Source organism: Sceloporus occidentalis, unplaced genomic scaffold (assembly GCF_023333645.1).
Source record: "Sceloporus occidentalis isolate IW3139 unplaced genomic scaffold, rSceOcc1.0.p SCAF_4, whole genome shotgun sequence".
NCBI classification, from domain to species: Eukaryota; Metazoa; Chordata; class Lepidosauria; order Squamata; family Phrynosomatidae; genus Sceloporus; species Sceloporus occidentalis.
The window spans coordinates 32539153-32561022 of NW_028316984.1; the positions used below are offsets into that span (position 1 = coordinate 32539153).

At 40.8% G+C, this 21870-nt stretch overlaps 1 protein-coding gene across 7 annotated transcripts in view; it reads left to right on the plus strand.

Moving 5' to 3' along the window:
* The first annotated feature begins 1466 nt into the window (after positions 1–1466).
* CWC22 (CWC22 spliceosome associated protein) overlaps positions 1467–21870 on the plus strand; it is a 44007-nt gene continuing 23603 nt past the window's right edge. The window contains exons 1-13 of one of the 7 annotated variants that reach the window (XM_089519638.1): positions 1644–2118; positions 4557–4854; positions 6820–6947; positions 8957–9024; positions 11308–11424; positions 12289–12528; positions 13482–13610; positions 14636–14804; positions 17520–17573; positions 18954–19089; positions 19386–19592; positions 19696–19758; positions 20564–20671. In XM_089519638.1, the coding sequence (XP_089375764.1) occupies positions 6921–6947; positions 8957–9024; positions 11308–11424; positions 12289–12528; positions 13482–13610; positions 14636–14804; positions 17520–17573; positions 18954–19089; positions 19386–19592; positions 19696–19758; positions 20564–20671 (1318 nt within the window). In that variant the 5' untranslated portion in view covers positions 1644–2118; positions 4557–4854; positions 6820–6920. Of the gene's footprint in view, positions 1541–1643; positions 2119–3787; positions 3851–3893; positions 4855–6819; positions 6948–8956; positions 9025–11307; positions 11425–12288; positions 12529–13481; positions 13611–14635; positions 14805–17519; positions 17574–18953; positions 19090–19385; positions 19593–19695; positions 19759–20563; positions 20672–21870 lie in introns of those variants that run through there. The other 6 variants (XM_089519643.1, XM_089519642.1, XM_089519639.1 and 3 more) reach the window with 6 other exon arrangements.

Below are 21870 nucleotides of genomic sequence, written 5' to 3' on the forward strand. Positions count from 1 at the left end.
GTATCATGAGGGGTAGCGAAATGCAGGTCAGATATATGAATGACCATCCAGTAAGGGTGAAGGGGTGTGTGTCTTTAAATTCATATGTAACCAATGCAATGTAATTTGTAGTTTTCTTTGTTCAAAGTATTATAGAAGCTTGGTTCACTTTGAAATCTGTGCTCCAGAAATTTGGACGTATAGTTGTCCCTCCACATTCACTAGGGTTAGGGGCACAAGACCCCTGTGGATATGGAAAAAACGCAAATAACAAAAGCACCATGTTTTTACCTGAGAGGACACCTCTCTAGGAATCTCTAGGTCCTCCTGTGAAACTCTGTGGCCAACATCCAACACTGAGCAACCATAGAACTGCACTAAAGGAGCTATAAATGCATAGTAGAGTATCCTCTCTAGGAACCTCTAGGTCTTTCAGTGCAAGTTCTAGTTAAAGTTGACCATAGAGTTGAACTGGAGGAGGACCCAGAGATTCCTAGAGAGAACAGATTAATCAAATCAGTGAATGATCAAAGCTGCAAATATGGAGGGATGAGTGTATTTCCTTCTGGGGCCGCTGCAGCTGAATAAACTGTTTCCTTTTCAACCAGGACTCCTTGGTCTCTAGGGAAATCTGAAACTTCCTCCTCAGTTGTTACTGATACACGCAGGTGGCAAATGGTCTTGAAGGCAACGCTAATTCCCCCAACATTTAAAGTAGGGCTGCATAGTGGGTGGGGACTCTCTTTTGGGCGACACTGGTCATGACATTCAAAGCCCTAGTCAGGCTGGGGCCTTGGCGCACGAAGGAGGGCCTCTCTCCCTAGACATTCCAGCCTTCCTGCCCAGGAGGGATTCCACAACGCCCTCCATCTTGAGCCATGGCTGAGGAGCAGGAATGGACATCTGTGTTCAGTGTTTTGAGCTGTTATACTGGTCGTGTCCCCCGCTTTCCTTGAAGCCAGGTGTCTCTATTTTGAGGCGCCTCGTCCTCCTCTGCCACCCTGAGAGCCAAGGGAAAGGACGCCATAAACAAAAACGACGAAGTCTATTATTTAAATGTATTTAAATTCATTTCTGTTTTAAAAAGGCCCAACGTCGCGCGACGGCTGAGGAGGCAAAAGCAGAAGCGCCACGAACTTCGACTGGAGCACTTCCTTTCCCCCCCACACTTCAGAGGCTACCCCTAAAATGGCTCCCGGCTGAGGCATCTTGGGAGTTGTAGGCAGCCCAGTGTGCATAAAATATGCTTGGTCACGTGACAATATGCTACGCCCGGAGAACGCCGGGAGTTGTAGTTGGGAAGGAGCCCTAACGTCTGTCGTCATAGTGACGTCATAGGCTCTGGCTCCTCCCCTCTCTCCCTCAATTGTCGCTCTGGTCTAATGGAAACAAGGCAGAGCGAGAGAAAAGAAGGAAGTAAATACATAAATAAGTATCCTGGCGGAAGTCCCGCCTTCTACGCCGCCACCGATTGGGAGAACCAGGAGGCGGAAGTGGCGTCCAGGCGCGCGCAAGAGAGAGAGAGAGAGAGAGAAAAGTGAGGGCTACGGCGGAGCTAGAGGTAAGTTGCGGGGAAAGGGAAGCTGAACTTTCGCTTCGGCCCCTCCCTTAGAATCTTCGGGGGCTCTCCGTTCGAAGGGACGGGAGGGGGAGGAGGAGTTCTGCCTTTCGACCAATCCGCGGAAGGGGAAGATGAGGATAAGGATGAGGGGGGTGCTGTTGGAGTGTCCTCGTGGCTCTAACAGCTGCCCCGTCCCAGAAGCCCCGCCCCTTTGTTTAACGGTCCAGTTGAGTGACAGGTCCCTCCAAGCAGAGAGGGAGGGGTACCCAAACTGTGCCCTTTATGGGATTTTGGACTTCAGCTCCCAGAAGCCTCAGCCATGCTGGCCAATAGCGTGGGATTCTGGGAGCTGGAGTCCAAAAGCCCTTAAAGGGCACAGTTTGAGGCCCACTGATTTAGAACCAAAGAGTTGAAAGACATCTCAAGGGCCATCCATTCCAACCCCCTTCTGCCATGCAAGAATACACATTCAAAGCCCTCTCTGTGGCAGGAGGTGGAATCTCTTTTTCTGTAATTTGAATCCATTGCTCTGTGTCTTGTTCTCTGGAGCAGCAGAAAACAAGCTTGCTCTATCCTCAGTATGACGCCCTTTCAAATACTTAAACAGGACTATCATCACCATTTATTTGTATAGGGCAGCGATGGCGAACCTATGGCACGCGTGCCAGAGGTGGCACTTAGAGTCCTCTCTGTGGGCACACACGCTGTCACTCTAGCACAGAGTTTGCCAGAGTTTCTTACTAGAAAGCCAGAGGGACATGGCACTTTGCAATAAACAAGTGGGGTCTGGGTTGCAGTTTGGGCACTCGGTCAGTAAAAGGTTCTCCATCACTGGTATAGGGCCATAAACGTGCATGGCCCTTTACAGAAACAATAAGTTCAAAACATTAAATCCTGCCAGAGGCATACAAACTATAGAATAATTATGAAATTATGCAAGTAAAATACAGTAGTACAGAAACAGCTGACACATAATCATATATAAAATTATTGTCATATCATCTTTTAGCCCTCTCTTCTCCAGGCTAAACCTACCCAGGTCCTAAGTCTCTCCTAAGTCTTGGTTTCCAGACCCTTCACCATTTTGGCTGCCTTCCTTTGGACATGCTCTAGGAACATCTCAGACTTGAGATGAAAATAAGCATTTCTCCTCTTTTATTACAAGGCTGGAAATGGGCAGACACAGATCTTATGCTCTATATTCTACTTTTTATAAGTTTTACCAGGTTATATGCCCCCTTTTTAAACAGCATATAAACAATTTAATGGTATATGCAGTGGCTGAGGAGTTGCCAGCTAAAATTCAACTGGTTTATATTAGGAAGATTCTTCTGCAGTCTTTAAATTATTTGGTCCTTCAGGAGAGAACTGACTATTTAATCAGTGTTCTTCCCACTACTTGCAAGTGTTTCAGTGGTGTGTGGTGTTCAAACACATTACTACAGGGAGGAGAAAATGTCCACCCGGACAGCAGTAGTGTTCATCCCTCCCTCACAGATACAGCCCTAGTAGTGACTGGTGGAAGGGGTGGCCATTGGTCCCATTGTAGTGATCAATGGGAGAGGGTCAGCTGAGTAAGGAAGATCACCACTATCAGTGTCAGAAGAACAGCGGAGATGGTGAGCCTCATTTGGCTCTTCCCACTTCCTCCCACTTGTGCTGCTGTTGTAGCTGCAGGCAGGTCGCTGTGGATATCAGCCAAATAAGAGGAATCACTATCAGTTTCAGAAGAACACTAGTGGTGCCCCCGCCCCCAACACAACCATGTAGTACCCGGAGGGAGGAAGGGGGGGTCTCAAGTGAGGAGGATCATTGCTAGCTGTATTCTGAAAGCAGGTGCACAGTGCGGGCATCTTTCAAGAACCTGATGGGGAACTTCTATAAATCATGGAAGATGGAATCATTGGGCCCAAACAGACAGGCCAAAATAAAGCTGCTTTGGGTCATTTTGGAGGTATGCTGTTTAAATGACACATGCATCTGAAGAGGCCAGAAGCTGCGCCAAAGCTTCACTCCAGTCCTTAGCACTGGAGTGTGGCTTTAGCGTGGCTTCTGGCCTCTTAGGACACATGCAGCATTTAAACAGCATACCTCCAAAGTGACCCGAAGCAGCTTTATTTTGGCCTGTCTGTTTGGGCCCATTGTTGTGTACCAGCTGTTGGAACAGCCAGCATTGATTCTCCTTGTTTGGCTGTCCCTGGCCACTACATGGTAATGTTGAGGGGGGCAAGCAGGAAAAAGGTGACTCTCAGCTGTGACGGGGAGTACAGTCCTGGACTCTGTTTGAATACTTCGGGACAGGAGAGGAATGTAAGGAGGATTCTCATTGGGGTTATTGGACACTCAAGAATGCCCTTTAGTCCCTCTCCCCCATCTTTGAATATTCTTTTGTGCTTAGTATATATGATCACATATTATATTTGTTGTTGTTTTGAACTGCATGTCCTCAGCTAGATGTCTTGAACTAATGCAGAGGTGGCCCTCCAGATGTTAGTCTGCAGAGATGGCCAAATTCTGGTCCTCCAGGTGCAGGACTGCAAGTGCTAGGACTGGTGGGTTTTTGCATTCCAACATCTGGAGAGCTGTGTGCCCTGTGCTGAAGTGTAGCTCATAAATAAACTAATAAATGTCGGCTCTAGTCATAATGTTGCCAGTCCAAAGAGAAAAAGAAAGAATAAAAGTTTCAACAGGCCCTAGAATGTTTGGGATATTAAGTGCCACAAAACCAACTTTCTTTGCATGTAATGATGTACTTTGTGTTATCTTCTAGATTGTTACCATATACCTCAAAAAAGTGCTGCTCACTTCAACAAGCTTGTTTTCCCATCACCTATTCTGGTTTCTTTCTTTTCTGCTGCCTCTTTTTCCCAGTCCTCTTCTAAGAAGCCAAATTAACCAAGATTATCATTGCAGACATGCACAGGAGGCACTGCTCACACCACACATCTTGCCATGCCAGAGATTGCTATATGGCAGTATCATTATTAACTATATTTATATCTCACCTTTTCCTCAGATCCAGGACTTAAGGCAACACCAGTCTGGTTTTAGAGAAGTTGGATGGGGGTTCAGATAGTAGGGGCATCATCAAGTAGAATTTCACTGAGAACACTTCTTCTTCCAGAAAAAATAGTGTATGTGTTTCCAGTTCTGTCCTATAGTCCCCAACATTATTTGCCCCACTGTTTTGGAGAATTCCAATCCCTTCCAAGGAAATACGGGGACTGCAGAAGATGATGTAGGTATCTGCAAAGTTTGCTTCTTCCTGGGTTCAGCCAGCAGAAAAGCTCAACTGGTTCAAAGGCCTCTTCCAGGTAGAAGGAGCCTTTTGGTCTTTGTGAGTTTTTTGCTGCATCCTATCCATTCAGTTTACGCTGGAAACAGGCAGTGCCTTTAAGTTTCTGAAAAGTGCCGGGGCAGTCTAGAGACCTAGAACTATTAAGTTGTTTGCTTTTTTGTTATAGAAAATATACACACACACACACACACACACACACACACACACACATATACATACAGTGAGCTTTCTGTATCCACACAGTCAACCATCCATGGCTTGAATTTTTTTTAAAAAAAAAATCAGTTCCAAAAGGCAAACCTTGATTTTGTCATTTTATTTAAGGGACACCATTTTACGATGCCACCATATTTAATGTGACTTGAGCATCTTATGGATTTTGGTATCCATGGGGGGTCCTGGAACCAAACCCCAGTGGATACCAAGAGCTCACTTAACATTTAGCAGAAACGGTTGTGTTTAGGTGAAACTGGTTCTCTTCACTGGTACCAGAATTGATTGCCTCTATGTTTTTGTCCATAGTAATAATTGTGTGTCATGGTTACATATTGGTGGTTCAGCTAAAAAAAATTCACTAAAAAAATTAGGGTGCTTGCTGCAAAGGTAGGCTATTGCGAGGTGAAGTTGGAGTGTGAGACCAGTGGTGAGAATGAATTGTTTGTCTTGATTTTGTCTTGGAGAACTCTGAAGGCTGAGTGTAGGTTTGGCGCAGTACAGACCACCCAAAAGGGCAGCCTCCTGGCGCCTGTTTTTCCTCCAGAGGGATGCTGCAACCACCAAACTGCATGGCTTCCCGCCGGTGGAAAAAGAACCCGCAAAAAGCGGGTTCTTTTAAAGCCGCGGTGGTGGCATAACAAATGTGCCACTGGCACACTGGTTATGTAAGCGCCATGCGGTGCCATGCAGTGCTGAAGTTAATAATGGAGGCGCCAATGTATACAGGGCACTGCCATTGTTACGGCCTCATCACATGCTAGGGTTGCGGGGAGTGTGGACGCTCCGCCCCCAGGCAACCCTAGCACGTGACGAGGATGTCACAAAGGGCCCGTATGTACCGGGCCTTTGAATGTTTTCCTGATTGCATATGGTTCAACATAGTGATGTTTAGCAATCTCTTTTTAAAAAATAAGACACTTTTAGTTTTACAGGTATGGACATGCTTGGGAATGATAGCTATGTCTCATTCTGGTTGCAGTTCTTAAACACTGATAAGAACTAGGTCTCAGTTTTGTTTTGGTACTCATTTCTCCAGTGTTAAGTTCATCCTTGTCTCCTTTGCACATCAGAGTGTGATTTCTTCACTCATTTGTACTGTGGGCCCTTGGTATCGGCTGAGGTTTGGTTCCGAAACCACTACCCCAGTGCATACCAAAATCTGTGGATGGTCAAGTGCCATTATATACAGTGGTATAGTAAAATGGTGTCCCATATATAAAATGGCAAAATCAAGGTATGCTTTCAGGATTATAAAAAGTATTTTCAAGCTGTGGGTGGCTGAATCCATGGACACGAAGACTGACTGCAGTTTATAGTACTTAGGTACAATTTTTTCAAAATGTATGCATTTTTCTATGTATTTTAAAATGTTTTCCCTTTTCCAAACAAAATTTTAAAAAAACTTTTCTGTGGACTTTAAAAAATACATGTATTTTTGTGTGTAGATATGTGCAATTTTGTTTGCATTTTTTCAAGTGTACACATTTTTATATGCTCTTTTGCAAACAGCATTGCAAATTTTGGTGAAGTACAGTTTTTGAGTTCTAAATGCTTATGTTTAGGTTTAGATCTAAATGCTTATGTTTAGGCAGACTGAATAATTGATTGCCAAGAAAATAATTTTGATTTTTGACTGAGAAAACTCTTGTCAGGTGCTGGTGCTAGATTCAATGGGAGACTTGTGTTGCATCAGTTTGTAGCTGTTTTCTCCCCTAATATTTTTAAAAAGAAAATTTTAGATAATTTTTTATTTATTGATTTACAGATGAACTCTTTTGGCTGGAAGAATAACAAATATCCTTCAGATTGATTTCTGCACACTGTACATTATTAATTCAGATCTTGAAGTGGATTAAGAGAAAGAAAATGAAGAGTGGAGTGACACAGATGAATGTAAGTTTTAAAAAAACATAGTATTTCAGAAGTTATTTAGAAAAGACACAGTCTGTTCTGGCTCAGGGATTTTGAGGGTTGTCAGGCTGTCTTAGTTTGATAGAAGATATTTATGAGCCCTTTTGAAAAACAGAAATTCAGGGGGATAGGGAAAAGGAGTGAGTGGGTCCTACTGTGCCTTCTCTGTATTGCCATGGAGAGAATGTGGAGTGATGGTGAAAGAGACGTATTAAATGCTGTCCGCTTACTTACTTATTCACATTATCCTTGGGAGCCATAAACAGTTGTTTGAGATCAGAATACAGAAGAGCAACCAGATAGGCAGGTGCTATACTTTCTTCTTGAAGCCACTGTACAAATGTTTGGACTTTTGTTTGGCTGGCAGTGCAGCTCACCAATGCTGCCCACTGGTAAGGAAAGTGAATTTTTTTGGTTTCTGTGGACAACTTCTGGAGTTTGGCAGGGCTCATTTGAACCTTGGTGCGACATGTTTTCCCACTCCCCACCCCCATTAAAAAACAAACAAACCTAGAGGATTGTGGGAACAATTTGACCATGTTTTGGGGCTTCCCTAGGCTGCTTTAGGCCCTTGGGAAACCTTTCTTCAATCAGGAAGTAAACCAGAAGACAACTTCTTTCCTGCCCTTACTTTTCTTTTCTTTCTTGCAAAAAGGGGAGACATTGGGGTTGGGCTTGGGAGTCTCAGAACCAGTCTTGAGGGGCTGCATGTGACCCAAGGGTTGCTGTTTCCACACCCTAGCATAGAGTACACGGAGGCTCACACCAAATTAGAATAATTTGTCATTATGTACTGTGGTGTTAGGCCTAAATGCCCTAAAAGCATCAGATCCCATCTGATCTTAGAAGCAAAGCAGGGTCATAGAATCATAGAGTTGGAAGAGACCGCAAGGGCCATCCAGTGCGCTTTGATGGATACCGACAGCAAATACCAAGTGCTCTAGGGTATAAGGAATGGTCAAAACCACCTCTAAGAAAACCCTATGAAATCCATGCCATTAAGTCAGTGGATGATTTGATGGTGTGCATGCACACACTGGTTAGCAATTCTCTGAATAGAAAGTTTTGGGTCACCTTTGTGCAGAGATGTCACATTTTTATTCTGGGACCTTCTACAGGCACCACATGGGTGCACTACTCAGCACCATGCTAGTGAGTTATGACACTTTGTCTAAAAAGAGACAGGTACGCACATGGTAAATAAATATGCTGTTTTCACTCATAATGGTATGAACATTTTCTCAGACACCAATACACACCTCTGTAAGTAAACTGTCATGGCTGAAGCAGGTTCAGCCTATGAAAAGCTCCAAAATATGAAGAAAATGACAATGTATGCAATGGGTATTTTTAAATGTGATATAAAGCAGAACTAAGATGTTGGTTGTTTCTTGTGTGTGCAGTGTGAGAAAAGGGTGTCTGTTGGAGAATTTATAACCAGACCTTGTTCATTTCAGTTATGTTCATATAACATTTATATGTTTGATATCATAGTGATGCATAGTCATCATATAGAAAGTATTAACTGTAGGGGTTGGTAATGTTGTGTCTTACGTACATGACTTTCTTTAAGCACATGTGGTAGAAGAAGGCTAGGGAACAAGTGGCCCTCCAGTTGTTGGACAGCTGTTCCCATCATTCCTACTCAGTATAACTAATGGTATGGGATGATGGGAAGTGAAATCCAGCAAAATCTGAAGGGCTGTATGTTCCCCATCTATGGTGTAGAATCCAGAGACCTCTGTATGAGTGGAAAGTGACTCAGTGAATGGTAAGAGGGACTGGCATTTTTCATTCCTGATTGCACTATTTTTATCGAACATCAGGTCCAGCTCCATATCACTCTGCACACTTGATGAGCAGCTTTCTTGGGTGTGCAAAGGCATGAAGTGAAGAAGTTTCAGAAGTCACGTACTATTGAATTCTGGCTGGTGTTTTGTGCTTTAACTTTAAATTGATTTTCTGACATTTTAATACTATTGTATTTAAAGTCCAGTTCAAGTTATGAAAGGAGAGAAGCTAACAATCTTCGACAGAGAAGTTCATCTCCAGAAGACAGGTAAAGGTTTTGGTTTTTTTACATGTTACCCCATCTAATTAAATTTTAATAATAACAGTACTCTGTTGGGTGTATTTCATGGAACAATGCTGGTTTGAGGATAGTACACTTTTTTGGGAATGGATATCAGATGTGTTTTGTGTGAAAAAGTGAAAACTTAAGTGTTCTCCCAAGAGGCAGATCAGTTGTGGAGAGAAGGTAAATGGCATGGTGTGTCTGTAGAAACCACACTTCTGTCGCTCTGATCTAAAGAACCAATTAAAGCAGTAGCAAGATGTTTGTTTGCTGCTCTCTGTGTGTGTTATTTTGCCTTCAAGTCATTTTAGATTTACAGCAACCTTAAAATGGATCCATCACAGGGTTTTATTGTCAAGTTTCTTCAGAATGGATTTGCCTTTGCCATCCTCTGAGACAGCGTGTGACTTGCCCAGAGTCTCCCAGTAGGTTTCCATGGCCTGTTGGGGATTCAAAGCATGCTCTCCAGAATCATAGTCATATAGTCAGTCAGAGTCCAATGCTCAGGCCACTACACCACACTTGCCTTTTAGGTTTGTCATAAGTTGGAAATGACTACTACTGCTACATATATCCATATTTGTTCTCCATATTGACGAGATGAACAGAGGGAGATCCTGATTCATCAGTTACTTCACTGCCTGGAGGTGACAGGAACATCGACTTTGCAACCTCAGGCATCCGACAGATGCACATAAAGATATACATGAACTTTATATGTGCTGTGTTAGAAAGCTGTTTTCATTTAAGGCTGTCACTCATTGAACCACAGCCTGCATTGAGATGTCTGCTCAGACACTGATCTGAAGGTTCATGTGAGTCCTATCAAGTGTTTCAGATTTCTACCTGTGAGGAGTGAGGAGGGCCATGCACAGTGCTCCTGTCTTCACACTCATTAGGTTGAGTGGGAAGGCCTGAGAAGGGATTCTAAGTATCCAACTGGGCATGCCTAGAGCCTCTCTTCAGCACATCATATTAAGTGTGCAACATTCAGATGTGCAGTAAAATATGCTAGATTTTTTAATATTAATTTTTAAAATTAATATTAATTCCACCTCTACATTAGGAGGAACTTCCTGACAGTAAGGGCTGTTCGACAGTGGAACACACTCCTTCCTCAGAGTGTAGTGGAGTCTTCTTCATTGGAAGTCTTTAAACAGAGGCTGGATGGCCAGCTGTCGAGGATGCTTTGATTGAGATTTCCTGCATGGCAGGGGGTTGGACTGGATGGCCCTTTTGGTCTCTTCCAACTCTACAGTTCTATGATTTTATTATTCTAAAATTTCATTTTACATTAATGTTACAAATAATAAGCAATGACATTACATTTCAAATTAAAATATAAAAAGGCAGAAACCAAAAAAGCACAATAAATGAATACATTGTGGCATTACCTCTCTACTTTTCCCAATCTTATTTTTTCTCTAGATCTCTTTTTTATTACAATTATTTCTATCTATTTCAAAAAATACCTTGCCAAAGGAGAGTGACTTGACTCAACGGTCCTATTGTTTCTATGTATGTGTTTGCATGCTGAATATATGGATACCAGGTTGTCCAAAACTTATCATGGAAAAGTTAACATGTTTTGTTGAATCCATAAGAGAAAACATGGATAATAAATTTTGAAGTGTGTTAGAGATTTGTACCAGTTTGTGGATGTCATTCTTTCAAAATATTCTCACTAACAGACTTGCTGAGTATGCCTGTGTCTGATGCTAGACTTAGGTAGCAGAGCAGAGAGTAAGGACTGGGTGGTGGCACTGAAAACCAGGCTGAAGAGCCAGGTAGTGGCTCAAGTTGATACATGGAACACAAAAGTTCCAGTGCTTGACTTCTAAATGGCTTAACCTTTCTTCCCTCTTTTCCTGGTTTTTGCACCATTAAGACACTGCCCTCAGTTTCAGATACTATGGACAAAAAAAGAAGCATAGAAATGATAGGTGTGTGGCAGAATAGAGCCAGTGTGGTGTAGTAGTTTGAGCATTGGATTATGACTGGAAACCAGGGTTCGAATCCAGGCTTGGCCATGGAAAACCACTGGATGTCATACTCTCTCTGCCTCAATGGATGGCAATGGCAAGCCCCCTCTTACCAAATCCTGCAATAGATTCATGTTAGTGTCGCCATAAGTCAGAAACAACAACAAATGTGATGGAAAGACTGGTGATTTAGCACCATAACATAATTTCCAACATTTGCCGTTTCTAAGGTATGTGAAAGTTCTTTTTTTGAACTAAATATTATAAAGCATGGCTCTCCATTTAGGTATGCAGAACATGGGAGATCCCGATCACCACAAGGCAGAGGTCATTCAGAGCACAGCAGACCTGACCGAGAGCATTCAGCAAAGGGGCGTTATGGTGACAAATATATGGAATCCAGGTAAGTGACAAGAACTGGTGAACTAGTTAATGATTGTAGTGCTTTGCTTTTAGCAAGTTCCTTTGTTTAGTTTATATTCTGTTTGGTTGGGTTCCATCTGATGTCATCTGTTGGCAGTGTGTTTATCTGAGGACATGCAAGAAGAACCTCTTATGGAGCCTCCTTCCAAGAGATGTTAGGCTGTACCCCTCCTTGTTATCCTTCCATTGCTAGACAAAGACCTTTCTCTTAAGCACGCCACCCTTAATGACTGCCTGATGAAGTCAGTGGTTTTAAAATGAATCTTCGGGACTTCTAAATATTTATTTTATTTATTATTCATGGATAGTTGTAAAATATTTCAAATGAATTTTGTGCTTTAATAATATAAATTGGTATTTTATATGTATAATTTATTGTGTTTTCATTGGAACTGTTTTAAACTACATTGGTGCTACCTTGCATCCCAGCTCTTGGAAAAAGGAGGATGCAAATAGAATGTATTTGTATTATTTTTCTTCTTGATCACTGTGAAGTCATACAAATGGGGTTTGGTATTTGCACAGAACCCCTTTTCGGATCATTCTAGAGCTGGGCTGTTTTTGGTGAGAATCATGCCTCTCCTGCCTCAGCACAAAAGTCCAAGCACTCTTCAGATAGATTTCTTCAGTTGCTTTTCATCCGCCATGTTAGCAGCTTGGAACATTCTATGTGTAGCTGAATGATTCACCTCATAATCCTTAGGGTATATTTCCCCATTAATTTTTTTGGGGGGGGGTTATACTTTGTCCCTGTTTTATTTTGGACTATTTTCAATTTGATTACTTTGCTTTTGAAGTAATGTTGCAAATATTGTAATAATTGTAATGGTTTTTATGCCTTTAGGGGGAGAGAAAGACAGGAAAGGGAGAGGGAATCTGATAGGAGAAAACACTGGAAGTCTCCTTCACCTGACAGAAAAAATGCAGCAGAAAGATCAGCACTGCAGAGCTCTCTTTCCCATGATGAACCCGTTCCAAAGAAGAAGAAAGAAGAAGTGGATCCAATTCTCACCCGTACCGGGGGTGCATACATCCCTCCAGCAAAGCTTCGGATGATGCAGGCACAAATCACTGATAAAAATAGGTGTGGCAGCTGTAAATATCTTTCATATCCAAGATAAACAGACTATTAAACAACTGTAATAAATTTAAAAAAAAAAAAAACTACTAAGCACAAATACTTTGTGAAAATTCCCATTCCAAAAGCCCTCACCTTAGAGGAAAGAGTTTTGAACTGGTATTACAGGATAATGGGTTTGGTGTGATGTGGTATGGCATGGCATGGGAATACTGCTACAGGTTGGCAGGACTGCTAGAGAGAAATCTTGCCTAAGTATTTCTCAGCCTTTGGACTCCATATGTTGGACAGCACATTCAAGAGCCCCTGACCCGTGGTGGCTGGGACCTTTGGTTGTTGAAATCATTTAAGATCTGAGGACTTGAGATTGGGAACCATTGCCTTGAAACTGTGGTGATGTGGCCCCTAAAGTCCAAAGCCTTTAGAAGATTTCTGCAGTAGGGTTTCATTCGGAAGTTGTGGGATCATCCAAGGGCAAATTTATGATGCTCAGATTTGTTGTCCTTGAGTTGCTCAATGGTTTTCAGGGCATTCCCACACATGAATAGAGCCATTTGCTTAACTTAGATTGGGAAGGCCCAGATTTGTCCAAAGGCATTGCCAACCATATATAAAGCTTCTTGGATAACAGGCAGCTGGAGATCAAAATGGTCTCTCTTGGTTCTCTCATGGTAATGGGTTTCTTTTAAGGGTTGGAGTTGGCAAAAGGCAAGTCACAAATCAATGTTATCAGTGACATTTATTGACATTGTACTTGTTCAGTGTGCTAACTCTTCTGCAGGTAAATTGTTCTTATAAAATGTTCGAAGAGGCAGGTAGATGTGCTTTTATGCAGTATGTACAGGAAACTAACAAAATAAGTTCTAGAATATTTGAAGTGCTCAAGCTGACTAAGAAATACATTTTTAACTGTTTGGCTATTTTAGTCCATAAATTGATCTGTTATATTTGGCATGCAGTTTGGCATATCAAAGGATGAGTTGGGAAGCACTGAAGAAATCCATCAATGGTCTCATCAATAAAGTGAATGTTTCAAATATTGAGAATATTATCCATGAACTCCTTCAAGAAAATATTGTGAGAGGAAGGTGAGTGTATAGTTCTTAAAACAACCATCTGCTTATTTTATATTTACGCAGTGAATCTTAAGTAGTCCATGGTGTTCTTGTTGGTCACTTGGTGTTTGAATAATATTAGGATTTTTAGTTTACATTAGAATGGTTTGATCAGGGTTCTGTGGATCTGAAATAAGGTAGTGAAACAAGTATACCCTTATGCTTTATCTCCCCTGCCCCACTTTTACAGTGACATTGCCCCAGTTGGTCTTTCCGATGGTATTTTTGGAAAATATTATAGCTTTTTGGTAATGTGCACTTGACTGATGGGAAAGCTGTATGAAGTGATTTGTGGATATTTTGCAATAGCGTTTACTAGTTCAGATTGGTGTACAAGGGTTTACAGCAAGAGCAAAGATGTGTTGATTATTGCTTTCTCCAACAATCTGGTACATTAATCCGTTCTGCTAGAAGTACAACGTCCAGGCTCTTGAAAGACTAGTTGACTGCAATTTAAGCCTCTATCAAGGGTGATAGTGGAATAGTGAAGAAGATGAAAAAGCTAAGGATGTTCTTAATAAATATTAAGTAACTATTTTTGGTAGTTCACTGTTGATGGAATAGAAATCCAAGTTAATGTAAACTAGAAAAAATGGGCTAGATTTAGATCCAGTTGCACACTGTGGGGCTGGCAGAAGCCCCACCCACCCCTCCCCACAGTAGCTTTGCCAGTCTCTCCAAAATGAGACACAGAGGTTCAAGGGGCGCAGTTAAGTAAGGTAGATTATGGTACAGTAGATAGGGAACATTCCCAAATATCAGATGGAAGCACCTCTGGTGAGAAGAATCCAGGGCTCCTCTATTTGTCAGTCACTCAAACCACAGTTGCTCCTATCTCAGAGTAGGATTTTCATGCAACTGACTGGCTGCTAGGAGGGAAGGAAGGGGAGAAGAATTGTGTCTACCAACCCTCTTGTAGATGCTTTTAAGTGGATTTGACCAGTATGCTTCTTTTATTTTTCTGAAAAAGTACTTCATGTCTGTATTCTCATTTACAGGGGATTACTGTCGAGATCAATTCTGCAAGCCCAGAGTGCCTCACCAATCTTCACTCATGTTTATGCAGCAGTTGTAGCAATCATCAATTCAAAGTTTCCAAATATTGGAGAACTGATTCTCAAGAGGCTCATTTTGAATTTTCGCAAAGGATACAGAAGGAATGATAAGGTATGTGAGAAAAGATACTGTGCAAAATGATAGGGTAAGATTTATTGTGCTCATATCTCTAGCTCATATCTCAAATACCGCTATGAGAAAGTGCCATTGTATTCAATGAGATTTATTTCCACATTAATATGTTTAGGAGCTGGATGCACCTTAAGTTATCACCACAATTTCTGGGAATTTTGAAGCCAGAGGTAGGAAATCCCCCCCCCCCCCCCCCGTTATATGAAAAACTGAATTGTTTCCATTACATACAACAACATGCAGTGCATTATGCTGACTTAACTTATAAAGCTACACTGTTGCTGTATTTATTAAATTTAAAAGTTAAAACACCTTAATTTTATTAAAAGTAATTACAAACTGACCTTTAGGTTACAGAAGGGGCAACAAGCTACTGAACTTTTAACATACCAACTTTTTAAAAACTTTTTTATCAATTTGGAAGCTATGTAGAAAGAGTGTAAAACAGAAGTTACCAAGATTGTAGTAAACAGACAAAGAAAAGTTTTCATTGTTCAGGCTTTCAAATTGTAAAAAAAACCTAATTCGGTAAAAAGGCAATAAGATACCTGTTCGCTTCACAAAGAGCGTTTTTTCAAACTGTTTCATCACACTTGAAGAGAACAGCCTAACAGAACTGGAGTTAAGTTTACATACCATATATACTCATATACAAGTCAACCTCATGTTGAGGGAAGGTCTTAGGGCTGAAATCATGAATTTTGATATGACTCTTCAAGGGTAAAACTTAGGGGCATGTAACAAGGGATGTAATAGACAAAACAAAAGGAAAATACCACTTCCCTGGTACTGGAGGAGAAGGTTTTAACATCTGATTGAGAAGGGAATCCACCTCTCTCTCTCTCTCTCTCTCTCTCTCTCTCTCTCTCTTTCACACACACACACACACCCTTCATCCGCAGCTCTTTCAGAGATCACTGCCAAGGCAGGAAGAGTGGGGCATCAGGGCAGTCATTCTTTCAGGACCTTTCTAAGCAGTATTACCATATTGACCTGTATGTAAGTCAACCCAGGATTTCAGGGGCAAATTTTGGGCATACTTTTTCACCTTTTTGTCAAGTATATACGATATATGCTGTATACTTAGTCTGCTTTCTGCAGCTCTACTCTGGATTCACTAGTGCAGGCAAGGTCTGGAATACACTATACCAGGTTTCTTCAGTTGTGTATCTTGTACAGTGAGTGAGAGGAGTGGAGGCAGACTGGAGCAGGGAGGGGGCTGGTGTTGAGGGCCCGGCCCTGGAGGGATGGAAGCCAGACCCCCTGGCTTGTGGGTAATATTCAGAGTGCAAGCTTGATGGTTTCCCCTAGTGGGGGATAGCTTTGGCATGAGGGCTATCATGCGTCTAGTGACTGTGGAGATACAGAGCTCATATTCCAATGGTGATGATGACACAAGAGACCCTGCAAAGGGTAGGAACAGAGCACAGTGGGATATAGTGAGGGAGATCATTGTAAATAAGCTTCAGAAAATACATCTTCTCACGTTTTTATATATACTTGAGTATATTTTATGTGATTTTATATTATATTTTATATTGTGTGTGTATATGTGTGTGTGTGTGTAATGTGATTTTATATATAGACATTTTAACTGTTTGAATTTTATAATAATTTTAAAGGTTTTATCTGTGAGCCGCCTTTATTATTATTATTATTATTATTAGCCTTGGGTCTCTCTGGGGAGAAAAGCAGGATATAAATGAAACAAACAAACAAACAAACAAACATTCTGCGTTTGGGTCCACACACCATTGGCTTTGCTCCCGTATTGGTTTTTCCTGTGGATCAATTGCCCTTGGTACAAATAGGGTTCCCCCGTTTTGTCTTACATAATTATTTGGAATCATTTGGAAAAAGTGCCGTTTAAAACAATATTCTAAAATCATGCATTAAATTTTACTTTCTTTTAAATAACTGCCTGGTAAAATGTTGTGGAAGCATCCCTCTGTGAAAAGATTGCAACTGACTTCATTCTGATAACCACGAAAAATTAAGGTGTTCTTCAGAACATTCCAACTTATGCTTTCATCATAACACTTGTGTAGATAAGGGGGATTTTTTCTTTAAAATGGTTAGTGAATGAATTGTGGGTGATGAAAAGTCAGCAATACTGCATCACTTAAAAGTTCAGTGAATTCTGTGCTTAACTCCATTGCAACAGGTGTTTGCCTAGCACTTTGTGCCTCATGAACATATTGCATAGTGAATTCCCTGAGGCAGTCTGTTTCTGCCAAATCTTCATAATTTTTTCATTACAAAAGTAATCATTTGCTTGCAAGAGAGAAATGAATTCTCTTGATCCAAATGTATAATGCACATTGTATCCTATTTAAATGCATGGCCCAATAACATCGCTATATCATAAACTTCCTCATAATTAGAGTTATACCCATTAAGACATGTATAAGTCATAACTAACTGAAGCCCCATTGATTCCAGCGAGTTTACTTGAAATGTGACCAAGTCTCGATCCAACCGACTGGCCTAGGGAAGAAGGAATACTGAAAGATGTCATCCCGCACAAACGTTTAACTAAAAATGATAAATTGTTTATTCAAGTCACTTAGAGCCCTTGGAATAGTGTAAGGGTATACGAACAAGCAAATTGAAAGGAATATACGCATTGAGGTAGTTTGTTTATTTATTTATTTATTTATTTATTTATTTATTTGTCTACCTATCTATTTTCAGCAACTTTGCCTGACAGCTTCGAAGTTTGTTGCACATCTCATGAATCAAAATGTGGTAAGATATTCTGAATTATAAATAGTGTATCTGTTGTCAATGTAGCTTTTGATATTAAAGGATGTCTAATGGAAATTTGCCTTCATACGCTCAAGCAATAAGGTTTTGTGGGTGTCATTTAAAGAATGCAGTTCTGTTACTATTTCCCCACCTAGATGGCATACATACTTACATAAAAATACATACATACATGACATAAATTTACCTGCTCATTAGTTTGAATAAGAGTTGGACCCTGTAGAATCGGAATCAGAACATATGAGGCTTAAGCCTTATGCTTTAAAATAATTTGCCAAATACATTCAAGTTGTATAGTAAAAAGTGCATCTGTTAGTGATTTGTTTCCTAATGAAGAAGTCTAATACCTTATATTTTTTGCTTATTTGAATTGCAAACCTCATTTTTCAAAGGAGTGAATTTCATTAACTTTATCTACTAGTGCCACAGAATTGAAATGTGCTTCTCAAAAATGAGCTGTAATTTATGTCTATTTACTTGCCTAGGCTTCTGAGCTAATATTTGTAGGCAGGAGGTGTTAATACCATCCATTCTTGGTTTATAATAAGCCCAATTCACTAAAGCTATTTTTGGCTTACACAATGTAGGCAGTGATCAACCTACTCTTTTACACCAGCAAATAGTCACACTTTAGAAGAGAATATGCAGCTAGCTGGAGACAGGGTTTTTAATATCCCCATTGGGACTGTCATCTGGCCTTTGATTCTGAAGGCAATTCCCCTATTGCTGTGCGCACCCCCCCCCCCCCATCTCTCACTTCTCTTCAATTAAAACATGGGGCCTCTTAACCAGGGATGAGGGATTCAGATGTTTTGGACTACAGTCTCCACAGTTCATTGGTTGTGCTGGCTGAGGTTTCCAAGAGTCGGAGGCCCAAACCACCTGGAGGGCTAGACCTTGCTGTTGAACTTCATGTGGATAGTGAAGTGTTGTGCCAAAGTTCTCTCCTCAGAAGTTGACTCAGAAGGAGCCTTTTTCCCTTAAAGCGGTTCATATTAAAATATCTCTATGGACAGAGCCATTGCTAATGACTTTTGAGCTTCACTTCAAACCTTTGGTCTGGTTATATTGCCAGCAGTTGAAATGTCAAGAGAGGTACTTCAGATATGATCTCTGGGCCCCACTTGGAACCATAAATTGCTTAACCTAAACTGCTCTTCAAACTTCCCTGAGCTACAGATGGTGAAGGTGGGGCTGCTTTTTGAGAACAACGTATCCCAAGCACTGCTTGTTTCTAGTTTTGAAATAGTACCGGGTTTTGTTTTTGTCATTTACCTTAAAGATATATGTGAAATATACATAATCAGGGAAATTTTGTGTTGTTTTATTTAACAAGAATCTTTGTTTTATTCTTCCTTTAAGGCTCATGAAGTTTTATGTTTGGAAATGTTGACATTGCTTCTGGAAAGACCTACAGATGACAGTATTGAAGTGGCTATTGGGTTTCTAAAAGAATGTGGCCTCAAGTTGACTGAAGTGTCTCCTAGAGGTGTTAATGGTATGTATATTTTGCAGAAACATTTCTTTCTTGCTTCCTATGGGTATACCAAATGTACTTATTTATTTATTCATTTATTTGATTTATGTGCTGTCTTTGTCACCAAAATGAATTCAAGGACGCTCCCAACTAGGTTAAAAAGAGTTAAAGATAAAAATAGGCCAAGTTAAGCATAATTGTAATATTAAAGCACCATTGAATTAAAATTTCAGCACCAGTCTGTTTAAAAGCCCCCTTCCTCCCAGCCTGTCAAAAGCCCACCTGACCTTCCCCTTGCTTCTGTTTTTTAATCACAGCCATTTTTGACCGCCTCCGTCATGTTCTGCATGAATCAGAAACTGACAAGCGAGTTCAGTACATGATAGAAGTCATGTTTGCTGTGCGTAAAGATGGGTTCAAAGATCATCCAATAATTCCAGATGGACTAGATCTTGTTGAGGAGGAGGATCAGTTCACCCATATGCTGCCTTTGGAAGATGACTACAATCCAGATGATGTTCTCAGTAAGTATAACACTGAACAGAACTTGTCAGTTTGTAGTACTGATTTTTTTGGTTAAAGACTCTGCTATACTGTTGGTAATTTTCTTTTCTCTTTTTCCTGAAGATGTGTTCAAGATGGATCCTGATTTTATGGAGAATGAAGAGAAGTACAAAGCTCTTAAAAAAGGTGTGTAGGTCAAATTTTACTGGTTTTGGACAGATGGCCTCCTAATGAAACCCATAAGCACTGTGTAAGCTAACCTTTTGGGTATATCAGAACCCCTTTATGCGGAAGGCAAAAGCAAGCAACTTCATCGTTCATTCATCTTACACAAGTACTTCCGAAAGCAGCCTGGTTTTTCTGTTAGACATGAAACAGACTGGCAAAATGACACATCTTCAGGCTGCTTTGGGGGCATGTCATTTACACAATGCACAACCTGAATACAGCCTGAAGCTGCATTGAGGCTGCGCCAACGAAAAGAACTGACACTGAGCCAAAAAGAAGCAGATATAATCTGCTCCTGCCAGCAGTCCAGTTTGGCTCCGTGGCAGTGGCCTGCATCAGAAGTGGGCCCATATGGTCACCATGGTCCTGGCATGATCGACACCAGAGCAGCCTCGTGCCACTCCTTTGGGCCCGTCTACATGACCCCTTTGTCAAAAGTCGGAACATCACTAGTTAGCATTTTTTCCTTTTAAAATAATCCAATTACAAAATTGACAATACTACTTACACATTAGAGTTCCACATCCAGTTGTTTTTATGGGGAATAGTACAGTCCTTTGTGTGTATGCTCAGAAGGAAGTCTTACTGAGTTCACTGGGTGTTGTTTCAAGTGAAGAAACAGAGGATTGCACCTGAAGACTACAATATTTCTAGTTTTAGTTCTGAAGCCTTCCCAGTATGTTGGCTTCTGCTTCTGAAAGGCTTCTACACAGGCCAAATGAAACCTAATCTCATTGTTTCCTTAAATTTTGTTCTGCTGTAGAAATTCTTGATGAAGGCGACAGCAACTCAGAATCTGCTGAAGATGCTGGAAGCAGTGAAGAAGAGGAAGATGAGGAGGAAGAGGAGGATAAGGAAGAAGACGAAGATGGTAAGGATGCAATGTAGGAAATGGTTTTATGGTCTTTTGCAAGCTGTGGAAGTTCCATGTTGATGGGCAATGAAAGATGTTTATATTAAACATTTGTTTATATTAAAAATGGCCCTCCCATTGATTGTGCTGTTAGATTAAGTCATTATGTAAATTAGTGGGTGCTTTTTGTATTGGTCTCAAAGAGACATTATTTATGTGTTGATTCATTAGCAACCGCAAAGCTGAATGTAGTATATTAATATGATACTTGGTTGCCCTTGCTATTTGAAGTCAAGGAATTTCTAATAGTGTCTGGATAAAATACATCAATACATTTGCTTAAATCTGGGTCCAAAAAACTACATTAGAGATGCCCAGACAGATTTTTTTTTAAAAAGTCAGAAGGATTTGGTGTTGTGTTACAATCTGAACACCCTTTTCACTTCAAACATTGTTTGCCCTTTGATGTGGAGGCTGATGCTGTAGAAAGAAAGATCCATTGCTTCCTACACATTCAGACTCTCTTAACTTTTTTTAACGCTAGACTTTCAGTTTCTTCAGATTTCAGAAGTAATTCTCCTCCCTACCATCTGCTTGTGTCTTCATACAGAAATATGCACACTGAGGTTTTTGCTCAGAATCATATCAGGCTTGTTCAGTTCCCTTTCCATTTGAGGATTAATTTTCTCAGTATAATCTCAGCAGGCATTTTACAATAAAGTGCTGTGCTGTATTGTGGTCCCTTTCTCTTTCTAGCCCCCATGAATATGTGTTTGAGCATAATCTACCCAAAGATAAGCAGAAGCAGGTTTTGAGATCTATTGAGATGAGTAGAATTATGATTTCTTTTAGATTATTCCCCTTAATAGTGAAATCTAAAATGTTAAACTTAGGGGGTTAGTAGCTGGACAGGAGTGCAAGGCTTTAACATTGGTTCTCAGTATTTGTGAAACCTTTCAAGTGACACTGTTCTTTTAGCAGTGCTCTTGGGAGAGGAAAATAAATTTCTGTTTCTAAGCAGATAGCAATTAAAAATGGGAGTTACAGAGTCTGTCATCACTTGCATTATTCATACAAAAATTCTGGCAGCCATTCCCACAAGAAACAGGACATGAATTCATTTTAAAGCAGCTGGTTTAGGTCTTAATTCCATGATTGGTCTGTAAGACATAGTGTTCTGCTTATAGATCCCTGGCATCCTTATAGGTAGAAGCAAA